Source organism: Chiloscyllium punctatum, chromosome 3, assembly GCF_047496795.1.
Source record: "Chiloscyllium punctatum isolate Juve2018m chromosome 3, sChiPun1.3, whole genome shotgun sequence".
Classification (NCBI taxonomy): Eukaryota; Metazoa; Chordata; class Chondrichthyes; order Orectolobiformes; family Hemiscylliidae; genus Chiloscyllium; species Chiloscyllium punctatum.
The window spans coordinates 158,214,483-158,236,091 of NC_092741.1; the positions used below are offsets into that span (position 1 = coordinate 158,214,483).

Below are 21,609 nucleotides of genomic sequence, written 5' to 3' on the forward strand. Positions count from 1 at the left end.
CTGCCTACTCAATGTTACCTTTCACCAACATTCCAAACTGAGTAAAATTTAGACAAGAATGAACCACATCAATGTGAAATTTAACAACATTGTTGTTACTGCCTTCTGTGAATTTTAAAAACAGAGGACAGGTGGCAAGGAGGGGATGGGATGGGCTGAAATTTCCTTGTGAATTCTCCCACATCCAACTTCATTTTGTTTTTGCAGAAGTTCATGGCTTCTCTGTCAAACTGCACTGGAAAACTGGGAGAGGTCTAGAAATTCAACTTATCAGCTCCAAACTTTAAAGAAAATGTCTTGAAACCGAAGTGGCATTTAGAAACAATCCACGGTAATTCACTATGCTTTGGGAGAAATGGCAGGACTGAAATTGTTCTCAGGTAGTGAGTGTTTTGAACATTTAAGTTGTGGATGTCAAATTATCTCTGAAGCTTTTAGTGCTAAACATGGAGCTTTTCATGCATAAGGTCATTGGGTTCAGGTAGCAAACAAACACTGGTTAAGAGCAAATGCTGAAATAGCAATGTTTTAACTAATTCAGCCACTGTGGTCACAGACCTTTATTCAGCACAACTTATAGTTGAACATTGTATTTTGGGATTTGACAGGGCTTTTGCTTTTAAAGTGAAAGTAATCTTCACCTTTCCAAGTTTGCTGTTTGGAACCCTAGGGAAGGTGATGGGAGAAAGCTTGTTTTTGGGGAGGATGGAGAAAGTGAGGAGATTTGCAGCAATCTGGAAACATTTAAGAGAATATGTGAACGTTGGGCCATATGTGCTAGAAGGGGGGGGGGGGGGGGGGGAAAGGGGGGAGTGATGGTGGTGGGGGAGAAATACATTAAAAAAATCAAAATTAATCAAGTCAAAGAATTGGAAAAATATCTGGAGGGCAACTGCAGGATTTGAAGTGTTAAAACAACAGCCAGAACTCAAGCTTACACAGGACCTTTAACATAGTGAAACTTCTCAATGCGTTCCACAGGGGGATAATTAAGCAACATGGAGCATATAAGGAAATATTAGGGCAAGTGACCAATAAAATAAAAGGTCAGTGGTCGTTTTTTAAGAAGCATTTTTGAGGAGAAAAAAAAAAGAGAGAGAGACAAGCAAAAGAGTGTGAGGAGCAAAACCGTGTACTTAGAGTTCAGCTGCCGAAAGAGGAAGGTCATGACCCTAAGTGAGCTAGAATTTGGGTGTCGAAGGCAGTGAAGACCACTGTGGAACTTCGACAAAATGCTCACAGCATTCCCTCAGCCTGTCCCCCAAAACCCATTCCCACTGAAGGGGTGCAACACCTTTAAAACCTGGAAATTGGGTCACAGTGGGAGAGAGTGAGGGAAGCAGTGATTTCAGAGCTAGGCAGCAAAATGCACGGCTTGAAGTGCTGAAGTATTAACACTGCGAGTGTGAGAGAGACCAGAATGAAAAGGGGACAGAGGCCTTGGGTGTTTGAGAGGCTGGAGGAAATGACTGAAATAGAGAAGGACAAGCCATTGAAGGTTATGAAAACAAATTTGAAAGTTGAGCCATTGCCAGATTGTATCTGATATATGGTGCACAACAGCCACCTCATTTTCTGCTTGGAGACTCTACAGCCTTCTGCACTCAATATCAAGTTCAACAATTTGAGGGCTTGAGACTCTTCTCCCATGTCCTTGTCCCCAACTCTCACACACCAAGCTTTGTTATCACACGGTCTGTTGTTACACACAACCCATTGTTCGTCACTAACAGTCCCCATTAATAGCTATTCATTCCCCAGGCTGATTGTTATCCATTCCTCCATCTGTCCTCTGTTCTTCTCTCTCTTTGGGCTCTGCCTCCACCTATCACTTACTCTTTACCCCCTCCCTCCACCCTATTTTCTGCATAAAAACCAACTTATTCCTCACTACCATTAGTTCTGAGGAAGGGTCACTAGACCCAAAACATTAACTCTGATTTCTCTTCACAGATGCTGCCAGACCTGCTGAGATTTTCCATCAATTTCTGTTTTTATGCCTAATACAGGTCAGCAAGGAAAGGGCTGACTGGGAAACAGGACTTGAGATGTGATTGGGTTTTTGGATGAGCTCAAGTTTATATAAAGTGGAAGGTGGGAAACTAGCCAGGAGTGGGTTGGAGTCATCAATAAGCCACTGTTCAGTTAATTGGTGGGAACTAGGCATTTAAAACATAATTACACAGCTTCTTCTTACAGAAACAGCTTTATATTTCCAAATAAAAAACAGAAATTCAAACATCAAAGGGATTACTGATGGCCTGTAAGGTAAATGAGTAAATTAGGAGGTGGTAGTTAAAACTGGATTTTGACCTGTAGACAACACTTTAGTTATCTCTACAGGGTGGCACTACTTTTGGTCTTTCACTCCTTCAGCAAATAGATCGCTTTAACAAGTTTAATTAGCAGTAAATTAAAACAATGTGACATATAGGGAAGATTCACTGAAGAATTCAACAAGAGAAAACTCTGAAATATTACTGAAGTTTTATTGACTTTATAAATTCTGCCATTAAAATAATTAACATTAAACAAAGAAAAACTAAAGTGTGAATAGCGCAGTAATTACATTATTTCAACCATGAATGTATTTGGATGTTAGCACAAGAATAATTTTGGAATTATTTCCTGTTTTTCTACTTGTTACTAATATCTGGTTGGACAGAAAAATGCAAGTTATCAGTGATTTAAAAATACTGCAAAATCTAGGCAATTAAAAGATCTGAAGGAATTTTTTTGTGTTTTTAAAATTTTTTTTGAAGAAGTGATAGTTAAAAACAATAATTTATTAAACAATAAATTTTTCACGTAGCCTTGAATTTAGATTTTTGTTTATGAATCAATAACCTAGCTATCTTTCATTTCTGTTTTAGCTTTTAAATAACTAAAACTTGAGATTATAATAATGGGGGGGAGGTGTTGTAAAAGCAATCCCTGTGCTTTTCCCCAATCAGTCAGCTGTGATTGAGCAAAGGGTTCAACTGTCAAGTCACAGAGTGATTGTGGCACAGGATAAAGCCATTGAAGTCCATGTCAGGCCACAGTAGAACCTTTAAGTTCCATTATCCACTTAGCACCATGTCTCTGCAAGTTCCTTCAAATACCTTTCCAATTTACTTTTGGAATTATTGACTACCTCCTGTTCGACCACCCTTGTAGGCAGTCAGTTCCAGATCATTACCAATTCCTTCCACATCAAATCATCTCTTGGTCAAACCTTAAATCTGTGTCTCATAGCCTTCAGACACTCTTCTGCTGCAACAGCTTATATCACCGAACTCTGTCACAATCTTTATATCTCCATCAAATCTTCCCCGAAATTCCAGTCTCTCTGACTCAACCCTGTACTTAGAATCCCACATCCCTGCGACTATTCTGGCAGATATAGAGTCATAGAGGTATACAGCATGGAAACAGACCTTTCGGTCCAACTTGTCCATGCCGACCAGTAATCCCAACCTAATCTAGTCCCATTTACCAGCATTTGGTCCATATCCCTCCAAACCCTCCCTATTCATATACCCATCCAAATGCCTCTTAAATGTTGCAATTGTACCAGCCTCCACCACTTCCTCTGGCAGCTCATTCCATACACGTACCACCCTCTGCATGAAAATGTTGCCCCTTAGGTCCCTTTTATATCTTTCCCCTTTCACCCTAAATCTATTTCTGGATTTCCCCACCCCACGAAAAAGACTTTGTTTATTTCTCCCATTCACGCCCCTCGTGATTTTATAAACCTCTATAAAGGTCACCCCTCAGCCTCCGATGCACCAGGAAACAGCCCCAGCCTATTCAGCCTCTCCCTGTAGCTCAAATCCTCCAACCCTGGCAACAACCTTGTAAATCTTTTCTGAACCCTTTCAAGTTTCACAACATCCTTCCGATAGGAAGGAGACCAGAGTTGGAGGCAATATTCCAAAAGTGGCCTAACCAATATCCTGTATAGCCGCAACATGACCTCCTAACTCATATACCCAATGTTTTGACCAATAAAGGAAAGCATATCAAACACCTTCTTCAATATCCTATCTAACTGTGACTCCACTTTCAAGGAGATATGAACCTGCACTCAAAGGTCTCTTTGTTCGGCAACACTCCCCAGGACTTTACCATTCAGCGTATAAGTTCTTTTCTGATTTGCTGTTCCAAAATGCAGAACCCCATGTTTATCTAAATTAAACTCCATCTGCCACTCCTCAGTCGATTGGCCCATCTGATCAAGATCCCATTGTACTCCAAGGTAACCTTTTTCGCTGTCCACTACACCTCCAATTTTGGTGTCATCTGCAAACTTACTAATTATACCTCTTCTGTTCACATCCAAATCATTTATATAAATGATGAAAAGTAGTGGACCCAGCACCGATCCTTTTGGCACTCCACTGGTCACAGGCCTCCAGTCTGAAAAACAACCCTCCACCACCACCCTCTGTTCTTCTACCTTTCAGCCAGCTCTGTATCCAAATGGCTAGTTCTCCCTGTATTCCATGAGATCTAACCTTGCTAACCAGTCTCCCATGGGGAACCTTGTCAAATGCCTTACTGAAGTTCTCCCCAGCAGTCTCTATATGGACCCTTACAACCTTCCTAATATACAATGCCCTGAACTGGACACAGTACTCCTGTTATGATCAAAGAAGTCTTTTTAAATTTCAATAGAAGTTGCTTGCTTTTGCACTTTATACCTTTATGAAGTCAAGATCTCTTATGCTTTGCTAATTATTTACGCTACATTCAGGATTGATATAAATGTCCCTGAGCTCTCTCATGAATGGCTCTTCCTAAAACTTCTGTTGAAATACATCACCTCTCAGTTCTCAGTATTAAATGGTATCTGCCACGTGTGTGCACCATTCTGCTTGACTGTTCATGTCATATTGCAAACAATTGGTGTCATCCTCATGACTGAAACTCCTCCACGTTTGGTATCGCCAGGAAATTTTGAAATTTTATTCTCCAGTCCAATATCAAAGTCATTGATAACAATTAATAAAGTGGTACTAGCACTGTTGGAGAACACCACTGTCTACCATCCTTCAGTCTAAAACACAACCTTGGACCAAGACTTTTTAAATCCAAACTAACATTGAGTAAAAACGCACATGAACAAACGTGAGGGTGATGAGGTAGGCGAGTCAATGTTTCGTCTAACTATTTCTGAAAGTTCTGACAGGCAGCTTTGGTTTTTGGACCCTTCATCCTCTGTTTAATGCACGAGCCTTTTGCTGAAACATGTCCTTAAACATTGTCTGAATTCCATTCGCTTTGTTTTCTCTATAAATCGTTGGCTCCACCTCACTCTTTGGCTCATTCTCCATTCAGTCCATTGGGGTGATAATGGATTAGTGATAGTGATAATATCACAAGATAAGGAATTCAGGGGTCTGGGCTGAGGACAAGGGATCAACTACCACCATGGCATCTGATGGACCGTAAAACTTAATAAGTCTGGAATACAAAGGAAGTGATGCCAAGAAGCAATCAGCAATTGTTGTAAAATCCCACCTGGCTCACTAATAGCCTGGAAATCTGCCTTTCTTATTTGGTCTGGCCTACATATGATTTCAGATCCACAAAAACTGACCTCTGGAATGGCCAAACAGTTCACTCAGCTCAGGGACAATTAGGAATGGGGTTAATTAGGAATGGGGTCAATTAGGAATGGGGACAACTAATTCTGGCCTCGTTAACAATACCAGTATTCCATGAAAGAACAAAAATTGTTAGTTCTTTCCCAATTTAGAAGCTCTACCTTAGATTGTTCCTTGTTTGTCTCCATTACTCATCTCAATCTTATATACAATGCTCCATCATACCCAAGTAATCCCCAGAGATACTCAGTTGCCAGCACCAGATCCAACAAAGTCTGCTTTCCTGATTGGACTGAAAGAAGTTCTCCTGATTACATTTCAGAAATTCCTGCCCTTCCTAACTCTTTAATCTTAACAATAATCTTAATCCTTATTAATATTTTGATAATCAAAGTGCTCCAATATCATCACATGACAATTCTTCACATAGGTGTGATTTCTCTGTAGGTGTGATCCTCTGTCATTCTCTGTCTCACTATCTGTAGGCCTATTGAATGATCCAGTAACTGGGTCAAACCACTTCTGCTTTTTAACTTCCATCCTTGCTCCCTCAAGAACATTCCTGCTATCCAATACAATAACATCTTCCTGAATTGATTCTGCCAGCACTCAATCCACTTCCCTTTCCGATCTGTTCTCAAACTTTGTAAATCTGAATACTACATCTTCCAATCGCACCATTTTAAACTATGTTCCTTTTGTTGCCACTGTGTCACCTTTTTTTACCATGTAATTACTTACATTTGCAATTCAGCTCTAATTATTTATTCATTTTGTAGGTTCACATCCATATAGTTTAAATTTGTTTATGACACTGAAATTCTTCCTCGTCCATTTCAATCTAATATCGTACTATTTTCTTCACTAATACTATCTAACACTGACTTTATGCAATTTATCATTTCCTATATGTTGGTGTCCATCTTGACTACTCCCTTTACCCCTTCCCTAACCTATGGCCGATGCAACAGACATCTTAAATGTAAAGCAGACATTTTCACAGAACCACATTAACCTAAAAAAAAAAGCCAGTTTGGACAGAAGGTCATGATGACAAATGTTGTTCCATAATTTTATTAAAAAGTATAGATTGACACTTCAGGGCAAAAATGAAAACAAGTTGCATCTTTCCATGTGATCTGGGATATGAGCTGCTTCACTCAGACTACTCTTCCTTTTTAAATGGATGAAAAGATCTCAGGAATATTTCTCCCAAAAACCTGCTCAATATTTATAACAGATTGACCAATCGTTTAACATTTTCAATTTCATTTTGCTGCATTGACTGCACTTCAAAACATAACTAACTGAATGCATAGCACTTTGGAACAAGCTGAGATGAAAATGTTACCTACATGCATTTTTCCTCCCTAGGCATTGTCGGTTGACCCACAGCAGGTGGACTGCAGCGATTCAAGAAGGCAGCTCATGCCCACCTTCTCAAGAGGCAACTAGGGATGGGCAATAAATGCTGGGCCCAGCCAGTGACACACACATCTCATGAGTGAACTAAGAAAAAAAAATGTTTCATTCAAGGGTCGCGGTAATTGTTCTGAGTTGCAAATGCATTGATTTGAGACAATGTAAAATATATTTCGTACTCTTGATCTCTCTGGCTCACAGAAAACTAACATAAATGGTAAATACCACTCCATCAATGTGAAAATACATGACAATTATACCCTTTGGAGCAGAATATTACAAAGTAGTTCAATATGTAAACATTAGTTGCTTCCCAGCTGTATCCACTCTAAATCAGCTGTAGACTAAACTCAGGATGGGAGTGCTGCCTATCACTCCGTCACTGCCATATTTGAGTTTAGTCAGCAATTGGTTTCTGAGAAATGAATGTCACTCCATAATCCCATGGAATTACCTGAACCTCAGGGAGAGCTTTGTGTGAACTGGACGGTGTTGATATGTAGAACCTCTGATCACTTTCTTTACATATTAATATATTAATCCCATTCCCCAAGAGAATGGAACTTTAAGAAACTGCTGAATGCGATTATAGGATCAGCGTTTAATATATTAGAAAATATGGAATCAAGGCAAATTATTAGTTGTGTAAAAGGGCATCTAATAAGGCAGCAGAAAAAAAAAGGAATATTTTATAATTTGAAGATTTATTTGAGTAGTTTATAATTGGCTAGGATTTTGTCAGCCCGACATGGGGCAGGTCTATCTGGATCATAAATGAACACACAGTCAGGTTTTCACAGTGATTTCGGGTCTTGGTCATGGAGCTCCTGCCCATTGTGGAGTTGCCAGTCTCCTCATTTTGTCAGCTTCGAGAGAGGTGGCAGTGCACTCACCAGCACCTCAGGATCATCCAGGGATTTCACACTAATGCTGAGGAACGGCAGAAGGTCGAGAGTGGAATCAGGAGAGAACAGTGCTGACAGGTTGGAGACAAAGGCTTTCACTCCCCGTCTCCCTGAATTAGTCAACAGAGTTTTCTGGGCTGCTACCAGAGGGCTCAGAAGCATGCACCCTCAAAATACTCCCTGAATCATCACAAAATTTCAGGGAGCTCAGGGATAACAAGTACCAACTGGCCCCATGATTTGTCCTACCTGCCTATCTTCTTTTCCACCGATCCACTCCACCCTCCTCCCTGACCTATCATCTTCATTCCCTCCCCCACTCACCTATTGTACTCTATGCTACTTTCTCCCCAGCCCCACCCACCTCCAATTTATCTCTCCACCTGTCAGGCACTCTGTCTCTATTCCTGATGAAGGGCTTTTGCCCGAAACGTTGATTTTACTGCTCTACGGATGCTGCCTGGACTGCTGTGCTTTTCCAGCGCCACTAATCCAGAATCTGGCTCATTAATGAACTTCATCGATGTCCCACTTTCAGAGTCCAGCCCCTTCCACCCTCCAACTCAATCACTGCCATCGTGTTCTTCAGTTAGCCCCTTGAGCTAACAATGCTAACGTACATATACAGAATCTCTCAGAGAACACTGGTGACATTGGTACACCTGTACTATTTTCCTCAGGACCACTGTGAACAATTGATGACTTAAATTCTGAGCTACGTGCTCATAAATTCACAGTCTGTTTTTGAGTCATTTCCCACAAAAATGCTGGTGTGTGAGAGGGAGCAGAACTAACAGCCATTTTCACGCCTGTTCAAAGTGTACATCAGGCAAGGACAGGGCAGACATGGCCTTAGTGCTCTCCATGATCAATCAGCCTGCTGAAGGTGACTATCAATGCATTCCAGGGAATAAGAGAGCCAGAGAGCATCTAACGCCCATTGAACAGCAGCCATGTTCAATGCCTTTATGAGGGGAGGAGACAGTAGTTGCATCTTGCCAAGGTGCAAATCTGATGAATATTTCACACCACCTAATTAGACCAGAACATGGCTTCTTTAAGAATGATAGTGCTGACAGAAAGTACATGTGGGAACAATCACATTTGAATGTTACGTTATGCTGCATTTTCTTTATGAGAAGGGAACACAGACTAATTCCAGATATTTTCTACCTCCTGGCATTCAGGCAACCACTCTCACATGTGGTGCAACTCATTCCTTTTCTCACAAATTGCAGTTCAGTTAAAGAAACATTTACAGCAAAGTATTTAGCTGCTGACAAAATTTCTTTCAAGGTCTATACATTACCAATATATTTAGTTTGATAAACAGCATGGTCTCTTTAGAGTCTGCTGCCACATTTCTGAATTAACCTTAAATTAGTATAATTCTGAGTTGAAGCTATTTGAGGAATACTACATGTATGGACATGCAAATGTTCCTTTTGGGTTACTGTATTCATTTCCAAACCTGGTCAAAAATTATTTTGATGAATGTTAACTGCCACAAAGCCACCAGTAATCTAGAAATTTCAAATAAGCCAGAAATCTGTCCTCCTCTCTGCTGGTGTTGAATTTCTAATACAACACAAAAACATTTAAACAGTAACCGGCAGTTACTGATGAAAAATCCCAGTTTTGGAAAATTGAGCATTTTTCACGTGGATCCAACAGTGAGGCAGCATTCATGCAACTAAACAAGCATCTATTGCCAATTTTAAAATACTTTCCAATCCAACATCAGAGACTGTGCAAATCATCAACAAAAGCATGTAGGCAATAGCTGAATCAAAGTGCCAAATTTTAAACAGTCTGCTCATTCCACTAATATTTCAATCATGTGGATGTAATTTTGAGAAAACTAATCAATTGTCTAGCACAGACGTATGTCTTATTACAAGTTTCTATCAAAGTAGAACTGAAAAATTTGTTCTGCACTTAATTTGAAAGGGCATTTTAAAATCAGTTTTCAAATTTGGACACTGGTGAAATATAACTGTGACTTTTGGCTGCTATTCATGCTATGAATGCGAGCAACAGATGCACAGATGATGTTTTAAGTTGTCTTTTGAAAAAGCTTACACTGGATATCAAGATAGGGTAGTTAAGAATGGAGTCAAGTTCACATTATCTGGATATTCCAAAGGGTTCATAATGAATTTATTGCTTTGAACTGCAATCTTTCATGGACAAATATGGTGACAAAAAACTTGTCCCAAGTTCTATAAATAAGTTGAACTGGACATCCTACATTATGTAGGTAATATATAATCTCAGCACAAGATATGGTTAAGCTGTTTCTTTCTGTTTTCTACATGGTACAGCAGTCACAAAGCTGACTTCTTCAGTAAAATGCTTTGCCTCATGTTAGATCAACAGCTCCATCTAGGGTTTGACACTTAGCAGACCTAGAGGTGAACTGGTCATTATTAAGAACGAACAGGACTCCAGCAAACAAGTGTGGGCAGAGATTCAAGAACACTCATTTGGTAAGATTATTCTTCCATTGTTAAATTTATTTCATAAGAAATGAGTGTTTAAAGCAAAAGATTTATTGGAACATTTTCATTTTATTTGCTTGTGACTTTAATACATATATTTTGATATGCACCAGCTGACTGTTCAGCCCATTGTCAAATACAATTAAACAGCAAAATGAAAATAATGGAAAAAATGCAATCAAAATCCCATTTTATTCCAAAAAAACAAACAGGTTTAACACAAGTACAAATCTTATCGCCGTTGTTAGACAATAGCAAAACAAAACCAAAGTAATAAGAAACAAAATAAAGAATTTGCAGAGTTTTATCACCTCATCTGGAGTGCTGTGGTGGAGACATGGGCCAAATGCTATGAAAGGCCAGACACTTTAATTGGTCCAAAATGAATCATAGGCCAAAGTTGTTCACTCTGCCCCAAAGATCTGTGAGGATCCAAGGGAAGAGTGAGGGGTGAGGGAGTTGCAAAGCCACACAAGCTGCAATTTCCATCACTGGTGCAACTGAAGTTTATAGGGTTAACGGTGAGCTTTTAAATACATGCACCAATGCTGGCTTCCTACTCTAATTAGAATATTTTTGGAGTTACATCTGCCCAAAAGGCGTATTCCTGGGTAAGTGACTAGTCAAGAGAAGTAGGATGCAGAGTTTCCTGCATGGACCACTGGAAATTTATAGAAAACGTCCAAGTTAGTGAGCTGAATTAAAAACATTTCAAGGTCACTTGCTTCAAAAAACGCCTTCACAGGTCCAGGCTGAGGTTGCATTCTTGTGGTTTAAGCAGGCTGGTGACTTACATTAGTCTCACTACACATACCACCAGATTATACGTGACACCATCTAAGGGATTGGATTGGGGGAATTCCAAAAATAGGAAGATCCTGCCCTCCAGGGCACTGCCTTGAACACAGATAATCATGACAAAGAGCACGATAAGATAAGCCTCCACTTTATCTTCCATAGTCACTGGCTCAGGGTATCCAGACCCCTACCTATATCCTGGCTTAACGTGTCATACATAGTCAAGAGGGTGGTATTGGAAAAGCAAACCAGGCCAGGCAGCATCTGAGGAGCAGGAGAATCGATGTTTCAGGCATAAGCCTGATGAATTCCTGATGAATTTCTTATGCCCAAAACGTCAATTCTCCTGCTCCTCAGATGCTGTCTGACCTTCTGTGCTTTTCCAGCACCACGTTCTTGACTTTGATCTCCAGCATCTGCAGTCCTCACTTTATCCTCCTTAATGTGTCATGCAGGAAATCACAAACCTTAGGAACGTTTTGAGGGTTTTTTCTGTTGTGATCTCCCCAGTGTAGTGATAGACACACAAAAATACTCTTCTCGCAAGCAGTACAAGTGAAAACAGAATAATTAAACAAAAGTAATAGTTGTTAACCAAAATTTCTAAACAGGTTTCAGATAGAGGAAGATTAAGGTCTTAGTTTGTGTCAGTTCATGTTAGTTCATGATGTGGAGAAGTTGCTGTTGGACTGGGATCAACAAAATTAGAAGTCACATGACACCAGGTTATAGTCCAACAGGTTTATTTGAAATCACAAGCTTTCAGAGCGTTGCTCTTTTAAGGAGCAGCACTCTGAAAGCATGTGATTTCAAATAACCTGGTGTAATGTGACTTTTGACCATGTTAGTTCAGACGCACTGCAATACAATAGGGTCAGAGAAGAGATTCATCAAACAGTATAGCACAATTTGTTTGCAGAACTTGGGAGAGAAATTGAAGGGCTAGAGTAAAATGCAAACTGATATTAGGTGGAAAGAATACCAAGTTTCTGGAGTCAGAGGGGTGCCCAACATGAATGGAACAACAATTGTGCATCACCCTGTTTCAATAGTAAAACATTTGATCCACTTTATAATTTTTGTTCTTGTTGCCTCATGACAATAACGTTCCTGCATAAAGGACAGCCTCCTTGTCAGAGCACTTGCTTCTTCCTGCTTCATTGAGCTAAGCATCAACAAGCAAACCTATAAATCAATGTGTGTGATGTGTGTTATCAGGTGTTGGTGCAACATCACTTCAATGAATGGGGGAGGAGGAGGAAAGAGGGAGTGACACTACTGAAGACTCACCATCAGTCACCTCTACACACGAAACAACATCGAGTGAGTTGGAGAAGTAAGTAATGTAGAATTGTGGGATTCGTACAGTTATCAGCTGCCCTTTGTTCATTTTAAGGTTTAAAAGTAAGGATGTGAAGGGAGTTTCTGCAATCACAAATGGCGTTTTTACAGACCAAACAGAGTGCTTCTGCATAATTCAATAAATCATGTGACTGCTTCACCAGTTACAAAGAAACTAATTTGTTTAACAAAATTTCTCAAATTCTTATATTGAAGAATAAACACATTGAACTAAAATAAGGTACTAACCTCCTGCAATGTTATACAATAGAACTGTTGCCTATAAATACTCAAATGTTAACAAATTTGAAAGTATTCACCTGTGTATTTTAGCTTGTTTTCCTCATCACTACTTTGAGGCACACAAAATAAAATTAATCCAGCACAGTTCTGACAAAATGTAAATATAGAATCTTCTTCAATTACCATGTCAAACCCATTGTTATCTTCTAATGCATATTTGCTTCAATGAGTCAAGAGTGTAGTTCAGGTAGATGGAGTGATGAAGGCAGCGTTTAGTACACATGCCTTTATTGGTCAGTGCATTAAGTGTAGGAGTTGGGAGGTCATGTTGGGCTGTATAGGACATTGGCTAGGCCACTTTTGGAATAATGCATTCAATTCTGGTCTCCCAGCTATAGGATGTTGTTAAAAGTAAAAGGGTTCAGAAAATATTTACAAGGATGTTGCCAAGGTTGGAGGATTTGAGCTACAGGAAGAGGCTAGATAGGCTGGGACTGTCTTCAGAGGCTGAGAGGTGACCTTATAGAGGCTTATAAAGTCATGGGGGCATGGATAGGGTAAATAGTCAAGGTTTTTCCCCCTGGTAGGGGAGTCTAGAACTAGAGGGCATAGGTTTAAGATGAAAGGGGAAAGATGAAAAAGGGACCCAAGGGGCAGCTTTTTCACACAGAGGATGGAGTGTGTATGGGATGAGCTGTCAGAGGACGTGGAGGAGGCTGGTACAATTACAGCATTTAAAAGGCTTCTAGATGGGTACATGAATAGGAAGGGTTGACAGGGATATGGCCAAGTGCTGGCAAATGGGACTAGATTGATTTCAGATATCAAATCAGCATGGATGAGTTGGGCCGAAGGGTCTGTTTCCGTGCTGTACATCTCTCTAAGACTCTATCAGGTCTGGCAGTTTAGGAGATCAGTGCTTTATTCAAATTATTTAATGTCAGTCAGACAGGGTGACAGCAATCAGACATTGTCTCTGTCAAAAATCATGAGAATGTGTGGAAGTGAAGATTTGTAAAGGGAGATCAGAGTGAGACTGGTCTAATTAATTTTATTTAAAACAGTATAGGTTTAGCTCAGTTGGCTGGATATCTGGTTTGCGATACAGAGTAACATCAACAGCATAGGTTCAGTGCCCATACCAGCTGAGGATACCAAGGAGGACTCTTTTGCTCAACCTCTCTCCTCGCCTGAGGCATGGTAACCCTCAGCCTAAGCCACCACCAGTTCTCTCTCTCTAATGAGAGAGCAGCAGCCCTATGGTCTAATAAAACTATGACAACATTACTATAAACTCAATGTCTGCTCTATTGGATTTGAAACTATGCAATTAGTCCAAACCTTTTGATGACAAGTTCAGGAACGTAATCGCCAAGTCACACTACTCCCACTGTGCTTTTATTGCAATTAAAAAATGAACAAAAAGCCAGAGACTGAACTGAATCATATGAAGTGACCTGAGAAACATTAAAAGAACAGGGAATTGTCACAATGTCAAACTTTATCACAAATAATCCTACTCATTACCATAGCCTTTCATCAGAAAGGTCATCTGATTCTTTACAATATTTGTTCATATCATCTGCCACAAAAACACAGCAGAGTAACTTAATTCCAAGACATTCTCATGTAATACCCTCTTCCTAATGTTTATTTGTCGCTCCTGGTAACTGAACGCGACAATCGTAAACAACTGGCAGAAATTAATTTCATCATTGCCATTCATAATCTTGGAAGATAACAATTTGGTCATCTAAGTCCCTTTCTCTGTTGTAAAAGAGAACAGTCAAACCATATTACCATCACTGGCTAGACATAAGTTATTTTCATTAGAGTGGTGCTGGAAAAGCACAGCTGGTCAGGTAGCATCCGAGGAGCAGGAAAATCGACGTTTCAGGCAAAAGCCCTTCATCAGAACACCCTGAACAGCTTTTGCCTGAAACGTCAAATTTCCTGCTCCTCGGATGCTACCTGACCAGCTGTGCTTTTCCAGCACCACTCTAATTTAGACTCTGATTTCCAGCATCTGCAGTCCTCACGTTTGTCGATAAGTTATTTTCATTACCTAATTGAAGGTACAGAGGAATGTAATGTTTACTAAAAGCTAACCAGAACTTTATGCACTCCTCAAAGACAAAGTTTTCCATTAGAAAAAGAAAGTGCTAGAATCTGGAAGCACTGATGGAGAAAGAAACAGAGTGAATGTCTGGATTTTATCAACATGTTGAAGCAGGTGGGAGATATCAGAAAGGTTGTTAAATGGAAGTGGGAATTTGAGACAAGAAGTGAGATGCCCTTTTTTACCCACCACCTCCCTGATGGTGATGGCTGCCTCTGTAATAGGGGCATTTCCAGCCCGCTTGCACCTCGAGCAACATCCACAATCTCCTGAGGCAGTACTGCCTTACCAATGTTGCTGAACTGATGGCCCTCTGAACTCACCATTAGCTCGAAGAGACCAACCACTGTCCTTAATAAATAATGGGCTGTCAGTGAGAAGAAAGGACCCCAATATCTTTGGCCATTGATGTGGATGCACTCCCCTCAGACCTGTTGCCAACACAAAACAATTTCCAATTTCCAAGGTTTGCACTTCTCACTTTTGCCCGAAAAGGAATCTTCCTTTCATTTGCAATCTATCCCTTTACCAATATAATCAATCAGCACTTTGGGAGGTTTTCCATTGATATTAAATGCTACGTTTAGAGTTGTGTGTGCCCACATAAGCCTAAGTATTCTCATTCATTGGAGAATGGTTGAGCAAACGGTGGTTTACATGCTCTCAGCTACAAAGTACGCCTGCCCACTCCATTTTCTGTCACTAAACAGACAATTTTGCAGAAGTTAATTGGGCTACCACAAAGTCAAACTCACTGGCACTCTCTTTATCTCAACCTGCACATAAGTCATCTTCCCAACAGTCATGCATATTTTCTTCATCAAAGCATGTGGCGTGCTGAGGCTGAGCATTCATTGCTGGATGTGATTACTATTATTTGTTGATTGACATGAAGAGTAACCATGTGCTGTTTTCGCTTGGTTTTTGTTCAAGTTCACAACTCTTGCTGCACATAGTAATGAGACATCATTTAATTAATTTTGGAATGCTATCCACTAATAATGCACTATTTACACTGACATGCTTCTAAATTACAGAAGTAACACTATGCATAACTGCTGGCACTTTGACAACTTATAATTCTATGCAACTGCAATAAGTTGCTGTAAAGTTTACATTCATTTTAACAGCCAAAATATTGAGGATGCACGTGAGGACAAAGGAATAAATTCACTCCAAGGGATTATGGTTTCACGCAGTATTTTTATACTGCAGTTAGTTTCGATAGATATGCAAAAATGTGCAGGTGACAGATGCAGTAAGAATTTGTCTTGTGTAAAAGTGTTTGCTGTAAAATGGGCGGCACGGTGGTTAGCACTGCTGCTTCACAGAGCCAGACACCCAGGTTCAATTCCCGCCTCAGGCGACTGACTGTGTGGAGTTTGCACATTCTCCCTGTGTCTGCATGGGTTTTCTCCGGGTGCTCTGGTTTCCTCCCACAGTCCAAAAATATGCAGGTTAGGTGAATTGACCGTGCTAAATTCTGGATTAGTGGTGCTGGAAGAGCACAGCAGTTCAGGCAGCATCCAAAGACCTTCGAAATCGACGTTTCGGGCAAAAGCCCTTCATCAGGATTGCCCATAGTGTTAGGTGCGGGGTAAATGTAGGGGAATGGGTCTGGGTGGGTTGTGCTTCGGCAGGTCAGTGCGGACTTGTTGGGCCGAAGGGCCTGTTTCCACACTGTAAGTAATCTAAGTGTGTACCAACAGTCAAGAATGACCAACGAATGGGAATTACATAAATTAAAAGATACTAAATAGAATGTGATGAGAAAAGGTAGAAGTTTTATAGCAAGCTGAATTATGTGTGTGCAATCCTTTGTGTGTAAAGTTACAAAGAAAGATAACAATATTGATTTAATAAATGCATCCACATTTGATTTTGTGCTCCCATACTATTTATTTCATACTAATTGCACGTTCTATCAATTGGCTAAATGCTGTAAAATGTGAATACTTTTGAATGCAGTTGGAATACGGATAGTTTGCCCTGCAATCCCTTCATTGATGTAAACCTTCATATAGAGCCATAGAAATGTATAGCACAAAAACAGACCAGAAATCCTAAACTGATCTAGTCCCATTTGCTAGCATTTGACTCATATCCCTCTAAACCCTTCCTATTCATATACCCATCCAGATGCCTTTCAAACGTTATAATTTGACTGTAACATCATCCAAATTTTTAAGTATTCATTCAGACAAACAAGATTTTGTCATTCAGTCATGGTGTGCGTGTTGCTGGTGGGACCAGCATTTATTGGTCTTTTCTAATTGTCCTTGAAAAGGGAGGAGTGAGCTGCATTCCGTTGTACCCCATGTGGTGTAGGAAACCCACACAGTGTTATGAGGGAGGGAGCGCCGGGATTTTGACCCAACAATAACCAAGGGTGCCTTTTCTCTTGTACTTATCAAGACAGATGCAAGAATACCAAGTTTCAAAGGGAACAATAACTTATACGCTATGAGAAACAACTGATTCTGGAATTGCCATGAAGAATGCGTCAGAGGACAGTTATCCCCCATGCTTTTACTTGCATTTGGAAAATGGAAATGGATTCTCATTGGTGAGACGCTGCAATGGGAAATGCACCAGCCAATGGTTTTCCCCAAGCTTTTGTTTGATTGAAAAGGTGCAATACATAGACAATTTCTTTTGTCATCCAGGGAAGCAAATGTTGCTTTTGAATATATTAAGCTTCCAGCAAGCATAAATGAACCACACTGCTAATCTTAATTTGGTTACTGATCATTCTAGGTACACTTGGAATTTTTCAATAATTGCTGTCCACTTACAACAAATCAAATTTAACATTGGGCCCTAAGCTCTAAGTTTTGCAAACATGGGCTATTTGAGTACTGTCAGTTCTTTGCCAGTAGCGAACAGCTGGAGGAAAGCACAATATGATACAATCCACCAATCACTGGGACATGTACTCTATATTTCTGGCATTACAGCAGCACTAAAATTGACATGGTACACAGAGTGTCTTTTTGGCTTGCCAGCAGCATCCTATTAGTGGGGAATACCCCTTATGTTCTCATGCCTAGCGGCAGCATGAACCTGTTTTTCACACTTTATCATTCCAGCTTTAATACTGACAGTGTTTCCTCACAAACCTCTCTTGTCCCAATTTTCATTAATAGTTTTCAGGATTTCCACAAGCCAGAAAGAATTTGTTCAATATCTGTTTAAACGTGAAACAAAAGCCTGTAGAACAACTGTTCCCTGGTGTATTTCCATAGCAATACCTTGACCAATGAGCATCCACTTGTCAACCAATCAGCTCCCTGTTGTTGATGCAGTATTAACTGTTGGCTCTTTGAAACTGGACATCCTTGTATCTGTTCTGACCAGTGAAAGTCAAAAAGCCTCAGCAACATGTCTCTTTCTTCAGCAAACGATAAATTCGGAATTAGGAAATAAAAATTTAATCTGAAATATGAAAAGCGTGAGGGAACAGATATCAAAGGTAATGCAATCTTTAACTATAAAAGGTGGTTATGATCGAAGGGATAGAAATTGAAAATGAAAATCTAGGAAAAGAATATCAGAGAGGAAAGGACCCCATCAGTCGAGAAATATTGGCGGACGTTTAAAATGAGTGGCTATCCAATTAGAAGAGAAACAACAAGAATCACATCAGCTACAAAGCTGTGTCTGGTAACCCTAACCCAATAAAATCAAGAGAATGTAATTTTCTGAGGATATTAGTAATTCTTGATTCCCAGTCGGGCTCTGCCTCAGTTCTCACCACGTCACTGAAACTTCCCATTTTGTGCGGAAGAAAAACAGAGATGCTTCATGATTCTTTTGCTGGGTATGACTTTAAGCAGCTGGAGAAATCTACATTTTAATTATGTCTTTTGTTTGACTGGAGGAGCTGGTCATCTGACATCAAGAGAAACACATTCACTGCCATAGGCCATCAACCCACATATGATAGGGAACGTGAAGAGGTGAGAATTAGGAATACACTGGTGAAAAGACATTTACAGTGTGTACAACAGGTACACTTTTACATTGAAAAAACTGATTTAAAAAAACTTGCTGTTCATGAGGCACTTCAAATTTTAATAAATAGATTTTAAAAAAAATACTATGTCGAGTCAAGCCTATGAGCGACACATTGCCGGGCTCAGCATCAATCTTTTAGCACCAGGAAGATCACAGGCAGCACTGTAAATAGAAATTACACATTTTAATAAACCAAAAAAAACTGTAAAAAGATATAATAAACCTAAAATATGCAGATGTGATATTTCCTATAATCACTGCCAATAAGATAGCTACTACATCACTGATCAACTGCCAGGTGAGATAAGCTTTCAAAACAATACAAAATAATGCAGATGGTGAAAATCTAAAATCAGAACAGCAAGTACTGAAAGTACTCAGTAAGTTTGGCAGCTTCTGTCGGCGCAAAATTAACATGGGAGGTTAAATACCTTCCATCAGAACGCAGCTTAGAGTCATGCACTTGGGGGACAAATGCAAATAGCCCAACAGAGGAAATGGCATTACTTCTGACACAAGCTCATTGACCTGAAACACTCTGATAAGTGGTTGTTCCTAAATTCAGTGGCAATGTTTTAATAAAAGCAAATCTAAATTCACTCATTTGATAAAGGCCCATTTCCCTTTGAATGCAACATTTATATGCCAGCTATAATGTAAAAAAAATTCCAAGATGGTTTATCATGGTAAGTTCGCTGACACATAACTACAAACACTAACTGACAAAGGTTCACAAGTAGTCTCTGGTTTATTTCTTGATTAGCAAGCAAATTGGCATTGTGTGTGTAAGATAGAGAGTTGAACGGATGTTTCAAAGACTAATGTAGTAGTAATGGCTTTCAATTCATATGGCACTGACACTAAAACTGTGCCAGAGGGAGCTGTTCTGTTGTGATGTGTTTCCCTTGAGTTGTACTGGGACCAATGAATAGGCAAATTGAAGAACTAGAATTGTCAAGAGGGTTTTAAACAAAATAAATGGAGGGTGGAGTTCATTACGAGTAAACCACTAGTGGTGAGGGGAAATTTGGGAAGTTAAGGAGAAAGACAAGATATTAGTGCAGAATAGTAATGTGAATAATGAAAAGATATGTGACATACAGGGACAGAGTGTATGAACAGAAAAAGTGCAAAAGGTTTCAGAATAGGGAAAATAATGAAAAGACATATGTAGTGGTTCTTTGTCTGATTGCATGCAGAAGTGGGAAGCTAGACACAGTGATCTACCAACAAATATGAAATAACATTTCCATAGATAATGGCTGCAAGATGATTAATACTGGAAATTGGACAAAGGTAGTGACACTTCAAAGTGATGGGAGAAAGGAAAAAGAGGCTAGACAGCTCTGTTATAAAAGGATACAATCAGGATTGCACTATGAGATCATCTTGGATTGGAGGGTCGATAAGTAATATCACGTTTGGATAGAAATAAACAAAAATACAAGGCAAAAGGGCACAAAAGGAATTAGTTGGACCTGTTTCTAAGGAAGGATGTGATAGTCTTGGAGGGAGTCCAGAGGAGGCTTGCAAGAATAATTCCAGTGATGAAAGGTTTGCCATATGAGGAGCAGTTGGGGACTCTGTGTCTGCACTCCATGGAGTTTAGAAAGAGGAGAGAGGATCTGATTGAAACTTACACAATACGGAGATAGAGTCGACATGGAGAAGATGTTTCCACTCATAGGAGATACTATGACCCAAGGGCACTACTTCAGAGTGAAAGGGCAACCCTTTAGAACTGAGATGAGGAATTTCCTCAGTCAGAGGGTGATGACTCTGTGGAACTCATTGCTGCAGAGGGCTGCGAAGGCCAAGTCATTAAGACAGAGATCGATAGGTTCTTGATTAGTGAGGGATCAAAGGTTATGGGGAGAAGGCAAGCGAATGGAGTTGAGAAATATATCAGCCATGATCGAATGGCAGAGCAGTCTGATGAAACATTTTCAAATTTTGAATTCAGAGTGGAGGGTCCTCATCCCGAGGGCTTAACAAGAGCGTAATGGATATATTGGTGCAATATTCCCAACATTTTCTCAAATCCTGGAATGCAGAAAATTAGAAAATCAGAAATATAACACACTATTCAAACCAAGAGGCAAGTAGAAAGAGGGAAATCATAGGCCACTTAGTATCTGTCATTGAGAAAATGCAGGAATTCATTATTAATGGAATAGTAACAGGACACAATGAAAATCATAATCAAGCAATGGTAACATTCTTTTACTAAATTATGTTTCAAATTTGAGTTTCAGGATCTAACAAAAGCAGGTTGGATAGAGGTGAAAAAGTAGACATACTGCATTTGGATTTCCAAAGACATTCAATAAAATGCCACTTGAAACGTTCCTGCACGAAATAAGAGTTTGTGAGAGAGAAAGAAAGAGAGAGAGAGAGAGAGAAAAAGAGTTGGGATAAATAGTATTTTTCAGGTTGGCAAACCATAAATGTTTGAGTAGTGCGGTGATCATTGATGGATATAGAACATAGAACATAGAACAATACAGCACAGAACAGGCCCTTCGGCCCACGATGTTGTGCCGAACTTCTATCCTAGATTAAGCACCCATCCATGTACCTATCCAAATGCCGCTTAAAGGTCGCCAATGAATCTGACTCTACCACTCCCACGGGCAGCGCATTCCATGCCCCCACCACTCTCTGGGTAA

General features: G+C 39.9%; 1 protein-coding gene across 14 annotated transcripts in view; it reads right to left on the minus strand.

The window, feature by feature from the left end:
- dtnba (dystrobrevin, beta a) overlaps nt 1-21,609 on the minus strand; it is a 516,323-nt gene that overhangs the window by 92,642 nt on the left and 402,072 nt on the right. The window contains exon 16 of one of the 14 annotated variants that reach the window (XM_072563203.1): nt 14,800-19,102. The exons of the other annotated variants lie outside the window; for them this stretch is intronic. Coding sequence (XP_072419304.1) covers nt 19,091-19,102 — 12 coding nt within the window. The 3' untranslated portion in view covers nt 14,800-19,090. Of the gene's footprint in view, nt 1-14,799; nt 19,103-21,609 lie in introns of those variants that run through there. 14 annotated transcript variants of the gene reach the window in all.